The 22254-nt window shown below is 40.0% G+C and overlaps 1 protein-coding gene across 1 annotated transcript in view; it reads right to left on the bottom strand.

Moving 5' to 3' along the window:
• The window catches only part of MYOM1 (myomesin 1), a 188538-nt gene that overhangs the window by 109026 nt on the left and 57258 nt on the right, over positions 1-22254 (bottom strand). Inside the window, 2 exon segments of the mRNA XM_043976239.1 lie at positions 7859-8000; positions 20029-20190. Of these exon segments, the coding sequence (XP_043832174.1) occupies positions 7859-8000; positions 20029-20190 (304 nt within the window).

The following is a 22254-nucleotide window of genomic DNA, read 5'->3' as shown; positions in this document are numbered from 1 at the left end:
TAGCTGCCAGCAATCAGAGGCTCGATCTCTAGCGACCTGGCCAGTAGCCGCACCTAACATCATCATCGGCCCATACAATCCAAATGAAAGGAGAGGTCAGGAATCTTGTGACTGTTGCCATTGCGGCCTTCCAGCTGTGCTGTCACTTCTTTAACCAGGAGAAGGAAATTTGAGTCTATTCCGTGTACATTCCAACCTCCTTTGAACTCCTTCACAGCAGACCTGTGATTCTGCGCTACCTGCATGTTATGATTTGGGAGGCTGGGGCGGACGGAGCAAGGTTGAGACACCTGTGTGGGAGAGGGTTGGGGAGCAAAGGAGGGGAACGTGACTATATAGAGCTCCAGGGGGGCTCCGGCATTGGCTTACCCAGAGCATCTGAGAAGAGTAAAGCAGAACAAAGGAAGTGAAGATGAGTGGAAAAGGCACTAAAGCCTTTCATAACCTGGACCCATCCACTTTTCCACCCTTATTATATACCCTGCCCCACTAACATCCCCAAGTACGCTTAGATCCAGTCACGCCAGACTCCTTACCGTTTCTGTAATGAGACACTCCATCTCCTGACTCAGGGCATTGTCTCTGGCTGCCCCCTATGCCTGGAATACTTCCCTCATCCTTGCCTTCTGCCTTCCCTGGCTTCTTTCTTTCTTTCTTTTTTTTAGTTAAGCCTTTTATTTAATGTTTCAAAAAACAGATCAAAGCTCAAGTCATCATCAGACTTCTCAGATTCTTCTTTTTTTTGCTTCCTCTTTTTTTTTCTCCTCAGCTGCGGCAGCTGTGCTAGCAGGAGCAGCATCTCCAGCAGGGGCAGCACCACCAGCTGCTGGGGCAGGTCCACTAACTCCTTTCAAATCCCAGCTAAACTCCTACTTTTCATAGGGAGCTTTTCCTTATCCCTCTAAATTCAAGTGACTTCCTTCTACTGATTATCTCTAGTCTATCTTATATGTAGCTTGTTTGGACATAGTTGTTTGCATGCTCTCTCCCTCGCTGGATGGTCAGCTCCTAAAGGGCAGAGACTGTCTTTTGCCTTTCTTTGTATCCACAGCACTTAGCACAATGCCTGGCTCGTAACCAGGCTTAATAAATGCTTATTGGAGGATGAGAATTGGAATCAGGGGATCTGAGTTGAACTCCCTTATTGTGGGCATGACCAATGACTTTTGGGCAAAATCATTTGAACTTCTCTGGGCTTCGTTTTCCATATTTATAAAATGAGAGGGTTAGACTAGTAGATTTCTAATGTCCCTTCCAGTTCTAAATCCCATAACTCTCCACCATCATGATACTTTAAATTGTACTAGTAGTATTTATTCTTTTATGCTAACCGTTGTCCTTTGCTGGCCTTCTTTAAAGGCAGATAAATATGTTGAGTCCCCAATACCTTACTGAGCTTGAAATGATCAAATGGTATTTCTCTGGAGAAAAAAAGAATAGTATAGGGGCAGCTAGATGGCGCAGTGGATAAAGCACTGGCCCTGGAGTCAGGAGGACCTGAGTTCAAATCCGGCCTCAGACACTTAACACTTACTAGCTGTGTGACCCTAGGCAAGTCATTTAACCCCAATTGCCTCACAAAAAAACCAACCAAACAAACAAAAAAAAACTTTCTTTAATTTTACAGGCACTGTCTTTCTCTGGGTACCTGGAAATAGAAGAGCTAGTGAAATGTAGGAAAGTCTAAGGAAAAGGAAGGCCAGGGAACCAAACAGAAAATAAACCTACTTCACAATTTTGACTGAATAACAGGTTATTCAACATCACATTTAAGTATGTTAAGTATGTACTAACAGTTATTCAGTGTTACTTCTCTGGGAACAGTAGTCAGACAAAACATTTCCAATACACATGTAATAGCTTCTGTTGTTCAGTCATTCTGTTGTGTCTCACTCTTTGTGAGCCCATTTGGGGCTTACCTGGCAGAGATACTGGAGTGGTTTGTCATTTCCTTCTCCAGCTCATTTTACAGATGAGGAAATTCAGGCAAACAGGTTGAAGTGACTTGCCCCAGGTCACACAACTAGTAAGTATCCGAGGCCAGACCTAACAGCTATATGACCAAATTTTTTATTTGACTCACATTTGTATGGTGCTTTAAGATTTGTAAAATGCTCGACATACATTATCTCATTTGAATGTCATAACAATTCATGAGGTAGGTGCTACTATTTATCATGCTCATTTTATATGTAGGGAAACTGGAGCTGAAAGACACTGAACAATTTGCTCAAGTCACAGTTAGTAAGTGGCTGAGTCAGAATCCAAACCCAGATCTTCTAGATTCCAAGTCTGGTGCTCTCTCCATTATACCAAACTGCTTCCATAGAGACTTGGGTGGTATTTGTTCAGACACAGAACATTTTTCTCAATATTCCTAGGAGTTCCAAAAGGAAACGAGTCCAATGGGCACCACCTCTCATTCTGTCTTCCTTTAGAAACTCTCACACAGTTTTTACAAAGGCCTTTAAACTGCAGAGGGTTAAACTTCATTCAATATTTGGCCCAAACCATCAGATATCTTGATGGATGTTTGCTGTGCAACACAATTTCCCTGCCACCTATAACTGAGATCTGGATCACTAGTGGGGAATGAAGACAATAAAAGCCCAGGAAGTAAAGTGGTGATTAATAACTAATCTGTAGTTTCAAGAGGCCATGGGGTGTGGGTGGGTGGGTGGGTAGGGAGGGCTTAGATCATCTTTGCTGTCATTTCACATAGTCTTGTAGCTTAGTAAAAGAACTGGGAAAACCAAGGAAATGAGGGGGCTTTTCTTATCTACTGTCATCCAATCTGTGGCGTTGGAGTTTGAGTGGCAATGACAAAGTCTAAGCCACAATGGAGTAGTGACAAGATGACTGAATTTGGAGTCTGAGTTTCTAGGTTTGAATCTTGGCTATGTGACCCTAAGTAAGTAATTTAACTTCCCTGGCCCTTAGTTTTCTCATCTGTAATATAAGGGAGGAGGATTGTTATTGTTTAGTTGTTTTTCAGTCATGTCCAACTCTCCATGATCTCATTTGGTGTTTGGCAAAAATACTGGAGTGGTTTAGCCATTTCTTTCTCCAACTTATTTTACAGGTGAGGAAACTGAGGAAAACAGGGGTAAGTGACTTGTCTGGGGTCACAAAGCCAATAAGTATCTGAACCCGGATATGAACTCAGGAAATCTTCCTGACTCCAGGCCCAGCACTCGAACCACTGTGCCACCTAGCTGCCTGCCTATAAGGGGGAAGGATTAGATGTCATCTGTGATCGCTTCCAGTTTTAGCTCCTGTGATACTTATTCTAAGGCAGGCTAAAACTAGGCTAACCTATTAATTTAGCCTTGGGGGTTAAAATACAGTAAGAGAGTCAGTTTAGTAAGTTTGTGAATAGCCAGTATAGAGTGGCAATAGCAGAAAAGATTATAAAGGGTAACCTGGAAGTCAGAAACTGTCCCAAAGATCAGAGTATAATTTACAAATTATATCATATATTAACCAAGATTCACATTCTGGTAACATGGACTAAATCAGCAGAAGCCATCTAAGTGCTTGGGTCTATAATATGGAATTTCCATACAAATTCCAGACTGCCACAGCTCCAGACCAGCAAAACATCAAGAAGGTGCTGATAATGTTGAGATAACTTTGAAATTTTACTGATAACTTCAAAATGATTTGGATATGGGAGATGAGCAGTAGAAAGAAATGACAAACCACTCCAGTATCTTTGTCAAGAAAATCCCAAATAGAGTCACGAAGAGTCAGATGTGACTGAAATGACTGAACAACAACAAATGAACTAACCCCAAGTTAGCAAAAATAAAAGTTAGTCTGTTTGGGGGCAGCTAGGTGGTGCCATGGATAAAGCACCGGCCCTGGAGTCAGGAGTACCTGAGTTCAAATCCGGCCTCAGACACTTAACACTTACTAGCTGTGTGACCCTGGGCAAGTCACTTAACCCTACTGTCCTGCTCCCCCAAAAAAGTTAGTCGGTCCCCCTCAAAACCCTATAAAAGTGACACCTTAAAAGCCTTTTTCCAAGAAGACTCTTCCATTTCCATTGGGTCCATGCTGCCTAGTGCTATTAATTCTAGTCCATGGTTATGTGAGTGGTATTCTCTGCCTCTCCCCTTCCTCATCTTTTTCCTCACACTGCCTACTTTTCCCCACCTTCCCAACCCCTTGTCCTACCATTTGCCTCTTTAACCCTTTCATGGCTAGTTTCTATACTCTTCATGTTTAAAGTGTGATTGTCTCCCCTTTTCCTGCTACCAATCATGGTTTTTCCCAGAGTACCCAAATAACTGGGTGTGCCTGCCCCCATTTCATAATTTCATAAATTAATGATCAACTCAGCCATTAAAGCCAACTTTATTAGTAAAAGATTAATGGATTGATTTTAAAGTATATTTCTCTGTGTCTCCAGAATCAACTCAGCAGTGAGCTAGATCAGGAAGACATTTTCCACAGGGCATCAAGAACTGAGGTGAAGCTTCTGACCATCATGCCTCTTCTGTCCCTTTATACTTCACAAGGCACAGTAGTCAAACAGCTTCCCTACCTGCTTAAGGAACCAGTCTATCACATGCTATTGGAGCCAAGACCTGGTATATAAAAGCACCAAGTGGGGCTCCCAGAGAAGGGAAAGAAAAGTGGGGAGGGGAGAGAAGGAAAAGTTCTTAGTCACCCCATATCAGGTGTGAGCATGCTCTCAATCTCTCAATAGGCATAGTGGGGTGGGTCATCCCTCCTCAGGGACAGCCAAGATTCTGCTACAGTCCCTATAATCATTTCCTCGTGCTCTTCCCTGAGTGGAAAAGGAAAGAGAACCCTCTTATCACCAAAAGATCATCAGCTATAAAACCAGGCTCTAGCAGTAAGGAGAGGCCCAGAGACTGGGGGTAATGAGTAGAAGGGAATTCCTGGGTAGACATAGTTGTGAAGGCCAAGAAGATGCTGTGACTAATGTCACAGGAGTACAATATGTACTCAATGTTCCCAATTCACTAAGATAAAAATTGGCCATTACAGATGAAGTCAGGCCAAAGGTTGCTAATGCACAGTCTCTGCTGTATATGAGAGACTCTTAACTAACTTCATTGTTTAGGATACTTAACATTACCCTGGATTGTACATATGGCCAGAGGTTTTTAGTGACAGCAGAACTTTTTGGATATTAAGACAGTATTTTATTTCCTTGGCACAAACCATGACATATTTTATACATTTTTGGTGAAAAATGCCTTAATAATTCTGGCTTTAAAAATTGCAAAATGAGAGAAAAACAATCTTGCTAGTTCTAAGAATCCAGTTCTGCTATCTACATGAATCAAATTAATTAGATCATTTTCTCAGGTCTTCACTTGCCCTGCAAAATCACAGTTATTAATAAAGGTATCTAAGCATTTTAGATAGTAGCAGTTTAATACTAACATCTTTCTTCCCTTGGGTCAAATTAATCCCACATATTGCATCATGTATAGGGTTTTCTTAGCAACTACATAGTAATTATATTTAAACTGCACATATAATATGAATATAGATTTATGTGTTATTAAACTGAGATACAGAGAGGTTAGTACCATCCCAAAGCCACACACCCAATCCAGAGATTTAATTTTCAAAGTGACCTCAAGTAAATGTACAGATTCATAGAATGCTTGCCAAATAACATGTCCAGATGATGATATGTGATTGGGGTCAAGTGATTTATCAGTGTACATACATATATGTGTGTGTATATTAATATTATAATTAATGTTATATTATACTTATTGGATATCATATTATACTATACTATAATGTTAATGTTATAATTGGTATATCAATACTATATATATCAGTATATAATTATTTATCCATATATATGTCTTAGACATGCACTACAGGGAGACAATCAGCTGCATCCAGAATTGGAGGGAAAAAGTCTTTTGGATTTCATTTGGAAAAGTACATAGCTCATTCAATGATTTCAAGCTGCTTCCTGAAACAAAATCCCATCCTTCTGACATCAGTATAATCCTGACAATGTAATATGTATATGAAACACAGAGGACTACGATATTCAAAGCATCAAAATTGAGACTCACTTGAAGGGCGCTAGAGAGACCCATGGTGGATGTGAATTAGCACTTTATTATCAGTAATGGCTTGGCATAAAATATAACATCCAAGAAATGTCTGACCAGAAAAAGAAGACAAGCTGGTCATGTGGTAAGAGTGAATAATAGGGGCAGCTAGGTGGCGCAGTGGATAGACCACTGGCCCTGGATTCAGAAGGACCTGAGTTCAAATCTGGCCTCAGACGCTTGACACTTACTAGCTGTGTGACCCTGGACAAGTCACTTAACCCCAATTGCCTCACCAAAAAAAAAGAAAGGAAAGAAAAAAAGCGAATAATGGAGAGTCTGGGTGTTATACTGGAGCCCATAGAATGTTGTTGCTGCTGCTGTTGTTGTTGTTGTTTTTAAAGGCCTCAAAGAATGCCTCCAGTATGCTGAATGGATTGTTTCCGGAGGATTTGTGGGAGGATATCAATAAAGGTGACATAGGATGAAAACTTATAGATGGTTTGTGATTGGCACTCTTTGAGAGAGTCGTGATCTGGGTCTTGACCTCTTTTTGTGTCATGAGACTCTTTGGCAGTCTGGTGAAATCTACAGACCGTCCCAGAATAATTTTTTAAATTCATAATTGAAAGAAATGCTATATTTCAGTTAGTGATTTGTGACAATAAAGATATGTCTGTGCATATATGTGCATATACATGATTAAAAAAATTTTTTTTGCAGGGCAATGAGGGTCAAGTGACTTGCCCAGGGTCACGCAGCTAGTAACCATCAAGTGTCTGAGGCCAAATTTGAACTCAGGGCCTCCTGAATCCAGGGCCAGTGCTTTATCCACTGCACCACCTGGCTGCCCCCTGTGCATATACATGAGATGTATGTGTATCTATTTCCCATCTGAATTCATGGATCCCTTTGAGATCTATCTATAGACCATGGCAGCTTGGTGGTATAGTACCTAGAGTCAGGAAGACCTCACTTTAAATCCTACCTTAGGTGATCTCTAACAAGGTGACTGGGCCTGGAGACAGGATGATGTGAGTACAGACCCAGCCTTAGATACTTACTAACTATGCTGCCTTGTGAAAGTCACTTGACTTTTGTCTGCCTCAGTTTCTTCATCTTTAAAACAAGGATAATAATAGTACCTACCTCCCAGGGCTGTTGTGAAGATAAAATGAGATAAAATTCATAAATTGCTTTACAAACCTTAAAAGCTCTTAAAGAACTATATAAATACTGTTGTTGTTATTGCTATGTGACCTATGACAAGTCACTTAACCTCTCTGTGCCTCTGTTTCTTCATCTATAAAACAGGAGTAATAATAGCACCAACCTCACTGAGCTCAAATATGTTAACATATGTAAACCTTAAATCATTATAAAACCATTAGTTATCATCATTATCAACTTTAGGTTAAACACCTTTGTATTCGGGGCAGCTAGGTGGCCCAGTGGATAGAGCACCAGCCCTGGAGTCAGGAGGACCTGAGTTCAAATCCAGCCTCAGATACTAACACTTACTAGCTGTGTGACTCTGGGCAAGTCACTTAACCCCAATTGTCTCACCAAAAAAACCCCAAACCCTTTGTATTCAAGTATTGAAGTAACTTGAATTGGGAATCAGTCAAAGTCTGTCTTTAGAAAGCTTGACACTGGCTGTTGACATGACCAAGAGGTAGTTAAATAAAATTGCTTCACATGCAGATGGTAATTAATTTAACCAATTAAATGTGAGTCTTCCTGACTCCTCGAGTCCTTCAAAAAGCTATAAATAAATGACTTCACACTGAACACTGACTTACTTGTCAATGAAATAGCCCAGGATTGGGCTCCCTCCATCCACAGCAGGCTGTTTCCAAGAGATGATGACATAATCTTTGTTGGCATCTAAGCAGACCACATCCAAGGGGGAAGCGGGAGCTCCTGCGATCTCAGCATCAGCATCTATATAGGAAAGGACATAATTTCTGTTAAAGGTTTCTCTAGGCTACTCTAAATCTAACTAAAAGCATTAATAACAGCCAGGTCCATTAATATGAATAACGAAACCCCTGAAGCATCACATTATTCTAACTCATACTACATATTTCCATTGGAATGGAATCAATTATCATGTTTTTCATAATTATAGAGCAAATTCAAATAATAATGATAATAATAGTAACAGCTAACATTTATATAGTGTTTACTATATGCCAGGCATGGTGCTAAGCACTTTACAATTATTATCTCATTTGATCCTCACAACAAGCTTGGAGGTAGGTGCTATTATTATCCCCATTTTACAAATGAGGAAACTTGAGGCACACAGGTTAAATGACTTGCCCAGGGTCACAGAGCTAATAAACGTCTCAGGCTGGATTTGAACTCAGGTCTTCACTTAGCTGCCTCTATAAACGACTACTTCAGGGAAGTTATTGTTCATACGAATCGAAACCTATCTGTGGTCAAACTGTTTCTTCTTAATTTTGGCATTTTTAAACGAATTAATACATGTAGTGAAATTTTTTTGTCCATATCCTGTCATACCAAGCTTTAACTTTCTAGCCCGTATACCTACTGTGAAAAGCATCCCTGAGTAAGAGCTTTTAATCTTCCTTTCCTAGAAAGAAAGAAATACTTACAATTTTGTTTTTGTTTTTTTCCAGGGCAATGAGGACTTGCCCAGGGTCACACAGCTAGTAAGTGTCAAGTGTCTGAGGCTGGATTTGAACTCAGGTCCTCCTCAATCCAGGGCCAGTGCTTTATCCACTGCGCCACCTAGCTGCCCCCAAGAAATGCTTACTTTAAGTCAACATTGGATTCTCTTAGGATGACTGTGTGCTACACACTAGGGTTACAAAGACAAGAAATAAATGGTCCCTACCCTCAAAGATCTTTTTGTTTTATCACCAGAAACATGTATATATGTTGTATGCACATACAAATATTCAGAATATATGAGGCATAAAACATAGAAACAACAGCCTGCTGATGGCTCTTTCTAACCAAGATTTGCTTCTCCAAGAACCTTATTTTAATACTTAACTGAGCAGGGACAGCTAGGTGGCGCAGTGGATAAAGCACTGGCCCTGGAGTCAGGAGGACCTGAGTTCAAATCCAGCCTCAGACACTCAACACTTACTAGCTGTGTGACCCTGGGCAAGTCGCTTGACCCCAATTGCCTCACTTTAAAAAAAATACTTAACTGAGCTCTGAGTGTGGAGACTGCTTCCTCTCCAAATATGTTTGGGACTTGCTGTGTCTGAAAGATTCAGCACTGTGTCGTCAACCTTTTGACAAGCTTCTTTGAACTTAACTAGCCTAGTTGTTGTAAAATAGACCATACATACTTGAAACCCTTCCACCTTGGCCAAGCCTACCAGAGATTGTGCTGCTCTGGAATAAGATTCAAAGACCTATAGTTACTACTGTGCTATAACAAGGTATTGGTATGGGACTTCAGTGGAGCCCAGGGAGTATTCAAGTTAATGAAAGAGATTCCCACTTCTACAAAGCTCATTGGCTAGCATCACTCAAATCTATTGGTTCGCTGGATTTGAGGGCAGCTCAGCGCAGTCATGCTGATGTCAGAACTCAGATCCTCTGGCGGGAACGAGGCTTTCAAGGTAGGTGTGGTTTTGGGGCCCCTGGAAGTCCCCAAACTCCTATTATTTTCTCACAGTTGGATATGGTTTTGTAATTTTGATAACTCAGATATTAGGAATGAACAAGAAGAACAAAAACCCCAAAGGCAACCACAAACGAATAACCCTACCTTGCTTTGTGAAAGCATATGCAAACCAATCTTTGGAACCCTCTAGTTTTGCCCATCCCTAAGGCTGGCATTTTGATTTTGGAAGATAAAGGAACATATATTCATTGAAATCAAATGTTTCCAAGACAACCGTGGTTAAAAAAGGAGTTCTGAAACAATACCAACATCCAAGTTTATCTGATCTGATTATAGTAAAAGTCTAGGACTTTACCAGGGCCTGCAACTGTTTTTGAAATACGATACTCCTCCATAGGGGCTTACTCAGTGATCTGAGTTCTGGCTTAGTTGAGGTCCTGAGCTAGGATTATGTTTTCAGGAGAAGAGGAAATGGAAACGAAAACTTTGTCACTTTTCCAAAGAGCCTGTGCAAAAAGCTCTAAGACTTGAAGTCATGTTTTCTCTGGGGACCCGTGGCCTTTTTGCCAGTTTCTCCCGGAATTTGGTCATTACCTTTACAAGCTACAAGGAGCTAAGACACCAAGGAGCCACACACTCAAGGGAGAACAAAATATTAGCTAAGCAAACATTTTCTTTTTCTGAGATATTTTTACTTTCAGTGATTTTTTTCTAAGTTGGGAAAATGTTTGCTAGCTACACAAAGACGTTCAAATTGCAGCATATTAAAGAGGGTCTTAATGGAAAGACAGCAACATGGAAAATCAGGAAAATTAAATTCGATTTCCCGGCTGTAACTTGTCACTTTCTGGTCATGCAACTGTGGGCAAATTATTTAACTTCTCTGAGACTTAGTTCTCTCAACTGGAAAATAAGGAAGATGAGCTCTAAGATCCCCCCGCATCTCTGAAAGTCTATGATCTAGTCCAACCCCATAATTTACAAGTGAAGAAAATAAAGCCCAGAGTAGTTAAATGATTTATTCAAAGTTTCAAACCAAGTTAATGGCAGAACCAGGACTGAAACCTCTGTCTCTTTTCCTCCCTGTTCTTTGCTTCCCCCCAAACCTCAATGTTTCAGTATCATTTAAAGTTCAATACACGAATATTCTAGTGTTTTGCCTAAAGATATACAAGGATATAAAGGCATATAACAAAAATCTGTCAAATGAATGAATTCAATCAATTTCATAGGGGATATGGCGCCTGTCTCTATGTACTACATAATGAAGACCTAGAGTCAAGTCTCACCTCTAAGACAGACTGGCCAAGTGTCCCTGAGCAAACCCCAACCTCTCAAGGCTTAACTAGAGAAGCCTGTTTGGAAGCCCAATTCAGGCCCAGAAACCTTTACTGTGAACAGCTCATTACCTTCAAAATCACATTCTTGACTTCTCTCTGTGTGTCTGTACACACACTCTTACACTCATTCACACTCTCACACACCTTCTCTCCCCATGCCCAATGTACTTGCTGCCTTCCTAGGGTAAATCCCCTTTCTCATTTATCATTTTCTTCAGTATAATCAAGTACTAATGTAAAGCGTCTCGAACATACATACTTGTTCCTTTATATCTCAATGGCAAAGGCATTATACCCATTTATATACTCTAATATATACCCAGTTATTCAAGCTAATGCTTTTAAATTCATTTTTTAATCTCAAATGCCCATTAATTGTTACAGGAATAAGAAATGATAAATATTCTATTAGGAGCTGACAATATTTCTGTTTAAGCTCAAGAATGAGTAGTTTCATTATAGGAATACTGAGGTGCTAATGGCATATTTTGGATTTCAGATAATTATTCAGAAATGAACATAATTCAAATATTTGCAATTCAGAAAACCTTACTTACTCCCCAGGAAAATATAAAAATTGTCATCTGAGACACAAAGTATCTATTTTTTCACTCTAATACTCTGAGTTGAAAAGGAGGTTCCAATTTATATTTGTAAAGGGAATTATATTTCCTCATGTGGGAATTATACTTTACATCAATTAAATTAAAGATGCAATGTATATCCTTTTCTATAATATTTCTTGCTCAGGCAATGAGCCAGAACTTGTCTCAGTCAGATTTCTCAGGGTTAAGGCTATAGTTAGATGGCTCTGGTAGCAGTGGAATTTAAATAACCTGCCAGAAAATAACCTCCCTGCAAATGTGATAGTTCTTAATACTATAGATTAGGAGTATACATTCTTTATAAGGGAGAGCTATTTTTTTTCCTGAAATTTTCAGATTGTTGGAGGGTGGAGTAAGGATTGTTAAATTTGAAGTTCCTAATGTTACCACAGTCAGAAAGACAAGTCAATTGATCTGTGGAATAGAATGACAGCAATAATTGCCAAAGGCACCAACAATATAGATACAGATATAGATATATCTATATTTATATAGATGTAGGTATAGATATTGATCTAGATCCATATATAACTATAGATTATATAGATATGATAGATATGGATATAGGCATAGATATAGATTCAGATACAGATTTACATATAGATACAGATGATGTAGATATGGTTATATCTGTATTTATATAGATGTAGATATGGATATAGATTTAATAAATATGATAGATATGAATATAATATAGATATAGATACAGATATCGATATGTTTGATACTGATAGTAAAGATAGTTCAGGTTTCTGGGTTAATGTTGTTAAATAAACTCTCACACTATGGAGCTAACTAATTTCACAATAGGGTCAGATGGGTGGTCGTTGGGTTAAGGACCCACAGAGTTTATATAGGCTAAAATTCATCAATAAAGACAGTTCAGGAGGAACATTTCAAGTAGAAGAACTGGGTAAGGGGGAACAATGTAAAATAAGGATTCTAATTCTGTTTCACTATAGCATGTCTCATACTACTCCTACTAATTATGATTTTTATCAATATGTGGTGCTTATATATATTATCTCATTTTCTCCTCATGACAACTTTATCAGGCAGTTGTTATTATTATCTCTCTGAAGAAACTAAGGCTCAGAATGATTATTGATTTGCCCAGGGTCACACAGCTAGTAAGAATCTAACATAGGACTCAAACTCAGGTCTTTTTTATTCTAATTCCATCACTGTATCTACTGTACTAATAACTTATTTCAGTTTACAAGGCTAGCTCTCTCTCCACCAGCTGACTTCCTATGTGCCATAGACTATTACTAGTCCATTAATGTTGATATACTGCCACCAAGTGGCTGGTGGTTCCAAGAGCATGACCTTATGTTTTGAATGGCCAAGCTTCACCCCCGACAGGTATGATTAACAGAGAAAAAGATTAGGATGCTTTAGAAGAACATCCTGCTTTTCTATAAAAAAAGAATATCAGGGGGAGAAACTGAGTAACAATAGGAAATGCTAATTAAGAAATTTAGTTCTATGTCATTACTTCATGTCTAATATTACTACCACCACTACTACCACCACCACCTAGCATGTTAACTCCTACATAGACTGGTTTCTTTTAAAAATAATTCACAATCACTAAAATCTCATCCTATATCAGAATTTATCTCTTTATAACATTAAATAAAATACAAGGTTTTGAAACCTCCCCCCACCCCCTGCCCAAATATAATGTGATTTCAGCAGAGTACCATATTTGCTTAAATTCTTTCTCAAATTGCCTGGCTTTTAAAGCCATTCATAAACAGATATCTCCCTTCCTACTTTTCTAGTCTTCTCAATTATTACTCTCCTCCACCTATTCTAACATATAGTGACAATGGCTTCCTTACTGTTCTCTACACAAGAAATTCCATCTCCTGGGGCAGCTGGGTGGTACAGTGGATAAAGTACTGGCCTTGGATTCAGGAGGACCTGAGTTCAAATTCAGTCTCAGACACTTGACACTTACTCGGCAAGTCATTTAATCCTCATTTCCCCGAAAAAAAAAATTTAAATGCCTGGAGTTGGGAGATGGAGTTTCTTTCTTTCTTTTTGGCGGGGCAATGAGGGTTAAGTGACTCACCCAGGGTCACACAGCTAGTAAGTGTCACGGTGTCAAGTATCTGAGGCTGGGTTTGAAATCAAGTCCTCCTGAATCCAGGGCTGGTGCTTTTATCTCCAGGCATTTTCATAGGCTGTCCCCCATGTCTGGAATTCTCTACCTTCTCATCTCTGCTCCTGGCTTCTCTGACTTCCTTCAGTAATCAGATAAAATACCACCTTCTGAAAGAAGTCTTACATTAAGGCCCTCAATATTAGTGCCTTAACCTTTGAGATTATTTATCTTGTATACCTTGATTATATACAACTGTTTGCATGTTGTGCATTAGAATATAAACACCTAGAGGGTAGGATTGCTTTTGTCTTTCTCTGGATCCCCTTCTCCCCTCCAGTTAACACAGTGCCTGACATGTAGTAAGCACCTAATAGATATTTATTATTATTATAATGATTTTTTTTTTGGTGAGGAAATTGGGGTTAAGTGACTTGCCCAGGGTCACACAGCTAGTGTTAAGTGTCTGAGGCCGGATTTGAACTCAGGTACTCCTGACTCCAGGGCCAGTGCTCTATCCACTGCGCCACCTAGGTGCCCCTATTATAATGATTTGAAGACTTTGCGCGACTATATTAAAAGGACGGATTGCAATTTGTCATGAGGTGACTTTTTGGACACAGTCATGACTTATTAATTTACCACATCCACTGTAGGTCCAAACAAAGCTGCCTGTGGTTTAGGAGATTGTAAGGGTTAGCAGCAACATTTTTTTTTAGCAGCAACATCCTTGTCCCACTCCCCCACCCCCACCCCAATTTGGGAAGATTTGGAAAAAAGGACCAGGCTTTGTGTCCTAGCTTTAAAGATCACAGAAGCTTCTCACTGGTTAATGGACAAAAAAATTATTCTGTGTTCTTTGCATCTGCTCCAGAACCCTTTCTTGACCTGCCTTGTTTCCTGTGTTGCTTATTTACTGCTTTGGTCCATGACTTTGATATTCATCTTCCCTCTTGGAGCCTGCTGTTGCCCAACTCTGCAACTAACTTCCCTTCTTTATACAGACATCCTTTTCTGTTTCTGGTCCTCTCAGAATTTGTTTTTGCCTGACCTATTTTTGCTCATGTCTTTGCTACAGATAAGTCTTGGCTTCTGCCCTGGCCCAAGTCTGTTGTCAGTCAACAGGCCTCCAGCCCACAGCACTACTACATAGGGAGACTTCTTAACTGGAACCCTAGAGAACTTTTAGCTACCCTATGCTGTGTGCTCTGCCCCTGGATGGAGCAAGGATGGGCAGGACTTTGGGTAGGGAAAAGAAATAATTGAAGATGCTTAGGGATTGCAGATGTGAATTTGAATTGCCCAAGTGCATTTAGTCTTTTGGCTTTTCCAAAGTCCAATTAATTGGATAATGAGTAAGTAGAAAGTAGTGTGCATAACCTCCTGCTGCTGACACACACATATAGTACTAATGAATGTTAATTGTTTAAACTATAAACAGTGAAACTTTCCTATGAGTAACACAATTTTAGTGTAAAATCTCAAACAAGCAAATATCAAACAATTAGACACATATGCAGTAGTCAAACAGGAATTTGCAGATGCTGCGTGGTAGCTCAGAAGCTACTTTGTAAGTGATAAAAATATACGAGATAAAAGCAAATGTAGTCAAAAGACGCTGTCCCATTTAAGTCAGGCAGTGAATAATTTAGATGGATTATATCATGCAGCTCATTAGATACAAAGTTTTTTGTAAATTAGCTTTCAAGATAAATTCTATTCAGAGAAAAACTTTTATCAAAGTCTTATTCTTTTTTCTAAATTTGCAACTAACGTGACCGTTGAAACTTTGGGTTGTTTGTGCCTTGTGTTACTTATATTAGCAACTAGCAAAAATATGCAGGAATATACCCCTTTTAGAATCATTCTGGATCCAATGAGCATATGACGGCTTCCAAGTTTTCCTCTTTTGTGGGTTTGCAAACTCATGTTTATGGCTTTGGTCCAAATTTCCATGATTCCTGCCTTACTTTTATTTCCCACACAGTGCAGGCCAGGCAGTTGTCAGTAACTTGTGAAGTTTGGCCTACCTTGGAAAAGTGGCGCCATTCTTGGTGTGGTCACAGATCCAAGAAAACAAGAGTGTTTGGAATTAGCAACATAAGCCTCAGCTGCTTTAAACAGCTGAGCCAGATTTAGTACTGATGAAAAATAATAGGCTAGAATATTTTTTTCAAAGGAAGAAAAAAATGCTTTTGGAAACATCCTATCAAGATAGAAGATGGTTGGCTAGGTTTTTGCAATTGAAGAAGATACTTTGGCATAAACCAGGCATTTTAGAGGAATACAGCAACCGGGGAAATAGTGAGGAAAAGAAAGAGAATGTGGTAGAAGTCCTGAAGTCTGAACAAGTAGAGGAAAGAAGAGAAAGGAAGGGGTGAGAAGTGGCTGGAATTTGGATTTCCATGTAAGACCTGCCCCCTCCAGACAACAGCTGAGGACAGTTCCTCTTTGAAATAGGGTTTTAGCAAGAATATGCTAATTAAGAATGCTGAGCTGCCAAGCAAGCAAACAAGTAACATCATGTCATGAGAAAGGATGCAAAAGACTGCTTGGGATTAGTCCACTGTTAGCCAAAAGAGTCAACCACAAAAACTAACAGCAATTACAGAGAACTGAGAATCTCAGTTACAGCGATTACAAAAGGCAAGAGGAATTTTCCAGTAAGCCATGCAGAGTACACTGTGTTTTTATTTCTACCAGTGTTAGAAATAATCCTGATAAGAATGAAAAGGAGGGGCAGCTAGGTGGCGCAGTGGATAGAGCACCGGCCCTGGAGTTAGGAGTACCTGAGTTCAAATCCGGCCTCAGACACTTAACACTTACTAGCTGTGTGACCCTGGGCAAGTCACTTAACCCCAATTGCCTCACTTAAAAAAAAAAAAAAGACTGAAAAGGAGTTGTCAAAATATAATAACATGGATGTGCCCATAAGGAACTCACTGAACAACTTACATTTCCAAAATATACATATAAAAGATGAAAACAGAATTGTTGAACTATTTGACAAGTCTACCAACAAGGTAGATCTATGAATTGTTCCAACCATTCTGGAAAGCAATTTGGAATTATGCAAAGAAATTGACTAAAATGTCTATATCTTTGACCCAGTGATTGAGAGGAAAAGACAATGTTTTGATATGTTGAGTTTGAGATGCCTATAAAATATCTACTTTGAGATGTGGGACAGGAGAGAGAGAGTAGGATTAGCTATTTAAATCAGGAAATCACCTGTATAACCATGATAATTGAACTGGTGGGAGCTGATGAAATCACCAAGCAAGATATAGAAGGAAAAGAGAATAGAGCCCAGAAGCGATCCTTGGGAAACAACCATGGTTAGTGGGTATGCCCAGGATAAAGGTCTAGCAAAGTAGATTGAGAAAGAATGGCCAAATAGGTAGGAGTGAACCAAGGGAAAACTGGGTCATGAAAACCTAGAGGGACAATATCCAGGAGAAGAAAGTGACTGACACGTTCACAGGCTCTAGAAATGTCAAGAAGGATGAGGATTGAGAAGTTTCAAAGTTCATGACCACTTCTGTGTTTGGTTGAGGTAGCCTGGAGACAAAGGTCATGGAAGTTGAACAAGTCAAGGAACTGGAAAGTCAGAGCATTACAAGGGGTAGAACTATGATCAAAGTTCTGAGCTTTTTTGGAAGGAGGAGGAATAAATTGGAGGTCCAGAGAGAGATGTCAGCAATAAGGATCTGGAAGGGGGCAGCTAGGTGGCACAGTGGATAGAGCACCGACCCTGGAGTCAGGAGTACCTGAGTTCAAATCTGGCCTCAGACACTTAACACTTACTAGCTGTGTGACCCTGGGCAAGTCACTTAACCCCAATTGCCTCACTTAAAAAAAAAAAAAGGATCTGGAAGTAATCTTTAAGATTACTCAATGGTGGTGGGAAAGGACAGTCTGAAAGTCACATTCTGGAGCCAGGAGGATACCAAATGCTTCTTCTAACTCTATGTGTTAGGGACAGAAATAGTTAATCTCGGAGATATAGTGTCTTCAGAAGAAAGCTAGGTTTCAGGAACCCCCAGAAGATGGAAGGAATGTGAGAGGTAGAGATCTAGGATCAATGAAATCTCAATAATAGAGAATTTTAAGAGGACACCATGGAAAGGGAAGAAAGTGGAGGCTAAGTACTGGAGAGGGTTAGGGTTGTAAAGAATTAATTGTTATTTGAAGTTTTTATGCACTGGCCTGGGGCTCCGCAAACCGCACGGTGCTCCACCCACTGGTTGTAGCCGTTGCCAGGGCTCTGGCACCTCACGTCATCACCACTCGCTGATGCCTACATGGGCCTGGCAAAATTATAATGATTGGAAGCCTAGTGAGGGCAGTCATGTGACTGTCAGAGCGGCCATCCCATTGGCTGGGGCTGTGTGGGGTGTTTTCTAGGTTTGGGGGAGGAGAATTGGGCATTCTAGGTGGAAGCTGGAAAAGCGACAGGCGTTCTGCTGCGTATTTTCAGCTGTTTCCTGGGTGGTGGTATTTTTTCAGTTATTATAATTTCCCTGATCCCATTTTATTTCCTTTCCCTTGATCCTACTGATCCTGTTTGTGTGCTTTTTTTAAAGTTCATTCTTGTTAAAATAAATCTTGTTCTGTTTTGAGGGAGGCTGCCGGTCTCCTTCCTTGCCCCAACTGCTTAGCTAGCACTCCCCAATTAAAAATTGGTCCCCACAGGTTGAGTTTCTTTTGGGGCTAAGGTGGTACCTATCAGAACCTACTGCCTTCCCTAGATGATCCTAAATTTACTATGTGGAAAGAACGAAAGTAGCACTGTCATGTGTCCTTGCCTTTTTTCACCCCAATTCTTTAAAAAAAAATTAATTTATGGAATAACACGAGCATTTCCATAACATAGTATAATAAAAAAGACAATTATACATGAAACAGCAAATCTATAATGTACAACTTGCTATTCCTTATACATATTCATATATAGATACACAATAAAGTTATCATGTAAATTTTTTCTTTTTTTCCTTCCCTGCTCCCCCAAGAGAAGGCTACCATTAGACACAAATAGGAATATATAAATGTATGTATGTAAAATTATTCTATACATACTTCTATTTATCAGTTCTTTTTCTGGATGCTGATAGCATCTTTCTTCATATGACCTTTATAGTTAATTTGGGTATTTATAAGTCAAAACAACTTATTCACTCAAAGTTGTTATTAAAATAATATTGCTGTTACTCTATACAGTATTCTTTTCATTCTGTTCATTTTGCTGTTCATTATTTTGTCAAGTCTTTCCTTGTTTTTCTAAAATCACCAAGCTCATAATTTTTTATAGCACAGTAGTGTTCCATCGAAACCATACACCACAACTTGTTCAGCCATTCCCAAATTGATGGGCATCCCTGCAATTTCCAATTCTTTGCCACCACAAAAAGAACTGCTATAAATGTTTTAGAACATATAGATTCTTTTCCTTTTTCCCCTAATCATCTCTGGAAATAGACCTAGTATATATTGCTGGGTTAAAGGGTATAGGCAGTTTAATAACTTTGGGCATAATTCCAGATTGCTCTCCAAAATGGTTGGATTAGTTCACAATTCCACCAAAAACGAATGTGTTCCAATTTTTCCACATCCCTTGCAACATTTATCACTTTCCCCTTTAATCATTTTCATCAATCATTTTGCCTTCTTTCCCCTTGTTGATCCTCTGCTGATCCCAGACGTCCCACCTCTATGAACTGGGGCCTCAGACAAGGCACATATGAGGAGCAGTTAACCCCAGTAGATAGATAGGACCCAGGAGAATAACAGGAAGGACATGAAACACTGTTGGGTGGCGACTGATCTGGTAACGGGGAGGAAAGAAGGGCAAAAATGTGGCTCTACTGGGAGGGGAGAGTGAAATCTAATCATGCCTCCCATATGTTGGCACCAGGGGCAAAGCCTCAGCTGTTGTTAATTCTGGCTCAGAATGGAAGAATTTGTTGTAGCATTTACAAATTAAGAATTTTTTCTCCTTCGAACTCATTATATTTCCACTGAGCCTATAGAGAGCTGAACCAGTACTATAACTACTATAATTTGGTCCATGAGGAAGGCCATGATAAAAGCCATTAAGAATCTGCTCTTGGGGAGTCACTCAGGGGCTTTCTGTAGGTGATAGTGTGTCAAGTAACTGTATTTGTGGCTTTGCCATCTTTCCCACGTCCACACGTCCTGGTAGTATTGGTCCTGAAAATAGACCATCACCAGAATTCTACTGTAGCTTTGAGCATAGGCAAATCTCACTGACATCAGTAGCATGAACACTATCATCTCTTACCTCGAACAAAGACATATGCACTGTATTGCTCATAATATTCTCCCATCCGCACACGGAGGGTGTAGAGTCCTTCATCTTCTTTATTGAGATGGGAAAAAGTCAGTGTTGCTCGATCCCCACTCCATTGTGTTTGAACCCATTTTGATGGAGAAACAAGTGTCCCTGGAAAACAAAAATGCAACAGAGAAGCTGATTTCTTTGTGGTCATACACTCTTAGGCTTCTACAAGAATTCCCTAGAATGTGGAATATTGCATGTACTATCAGACCTGGTCGATGCATTGCTGATTCATTTCCCTGGGACTCTACTATGCCATAGAAACCTCCTTCCCCTGGAAGCTCACTCTAGCCCTGGAATGCTTCTCACCCTAGAAGTACCCTCTGACTCTGAAGCCTTACCTTCTGATTGTCTGCTTCCTCCCAGAACCTCCAATTTAAGGATGCTAACCTTAAATTGAGGGCAGGAAACTGTTTTTCTTTCTCAGCATTTAACACAAAGTAAAGCATTTAATAAATGCTTGTTGACTGACTGCTGAACTCCTTTTTCCCCCATTCTTTTTTGTGTCTCATTTTATTTTTTTTAAGTTTTGTGTGGGGGGGGCAATGGGGGTTAAGTGACTTGCTCAGGGTCACACAGCTAGTAAGTGTCAAGTGTCTGAGATCAGATTTGAACTCAGGTCCTCCTGACCCCAGGGCTGGTGCTCTATCCACTGTAACACCTAGCTGCTCCTCCCCCAATTCTTTTTTAATCTTTATTATAAGGAATGGTCTACTAAGTAGGGAAGGGGTGAGAAAATATGTTATATCAATAAAAATATTATAAAATTTTAAAGAATTTTCTGAAGGTTTTGATCATTCTACAACAGTGGTATAGGGGAAAGAGCAGAAAACTGGGTTCCAGTCCTGGTTTTACACCTTTCAAGCTATGTGTCCTCAGGTAAGTCATCTTATCTCTCCAGACCTCAATTTCTTCAACTATAAAATGAAGGGACAATTCCCTAAGGTCCCTTCCAGCTTTAATGTTTGTGATCCAGGCTTCTTTGTGAATTCCCAGTTCTAAAGCAGATATGCCCTTGAGGGGCTTTCGAGCATGCCCAGTGTGCCCAATATGGAGCCCACTATGTCCCCTACCCATGAATAGGGGAGCCTCTTCCCATTGGCCGCCTACATCTTTAAAACTGGCAAGACTGACCCATTCACTCTTTTTGGCTGTGTTCTTGTCATTTCCATCATCTTCTTTATGCTGCATTTTTTTTTGGTCACTCTTATCTGCTGTGCTCAGAAGGAGGTGCTAGTTCCCCCACAGCAAAGACCCCATGAACTGAACTGGTGAAAGGAGAAGGACCATTCTTCCCCAGCTCCCTCTCTTTCACCCCAGATGCCGAGAAATGGGTCCGGAGGGTGTTTCTGTTCTGTGTTTTTTGTCCTCCTCAGTTTTAGATGCTAGAGGGGATCCTCATGGGATCCAGGGTGATACTGGTATCAGTATCATAGATAAGGTGGTACAGTCAGTCATCCTGGCATAGAAACCCTGAGGAGCCAGAATGCCTGGTATTTGAGCTTGAGAGGATTTTGGACTTGGAACTGGGATTGTGCTCTATAGGAGGCAAGCTAAGCTGTGAAGCAAATCCTCTTCTTTTCAGAGATTGAGGTGTAAGGAAGGAGAGGGGGTTATGCCTCCCATGTGTTGGGGAGAATGTGTATATTTGTGATTACACTTTTTGAAGTTAATATTTCTGTGTGAAAGCTAATTTGACAGTTAAATGGAACTCTGGTGCAGGAGACTGCCTCCCATGCTTAGGAACATCATCTGTGGGATCTGGAACCAATGACAGAGAGCTTAGGATCCCCAGGCCCCTTAAAGATCCTAGAGAACCCTGGCAGTGAGAATGGTAAAATCTAATACATTTGGTCTTTAGGCAGTGGGGGCCAGGCTAGTCAGCATTACATAGTCAATGACAGTAGCTTCGTTTATAATGCTCAATAAATGGTACTTAATTGATTAATTGAATGAGTCTTTGATATCCTTCTTCCCAGCCAGAATAAGTTTCTGAGAATTTCACAGAAATCTCCAGAGGTAAAAGATTTTCGTACTTTAAAGTTAAAGAAAATGGGCCAGCACTATTTTCTTCAGATCTACTATTTCCCATTGTTACCTTGATTCCTGAATCTTCTGATTGGCTCAGAGTATCCATGGGATTCTCTCAGGTCTGCTCTCACCTACATG

This window comes from Dromiciops gliroides, chromosome 1 (assembly GCF_019393635.1).
Source record: "Dromiciops gliroides isolate mDroGli1 chromosome 1, mDroGli1.pri, whole genome shotgun sequence".
In the NCBI taxonomy this organism is placed as follows: Eukaryota; Metazoa; Chordata; class Mammalia; order Microbiotheria; family Microbiotheriidae; genus Dromiciops; species Dromiciops gliroides.
The sequence above is the reverse complement of the archived record's forward strand: the minus strand, read 5'-3'. Positions and strand labels throughout refer to the sequence as shown.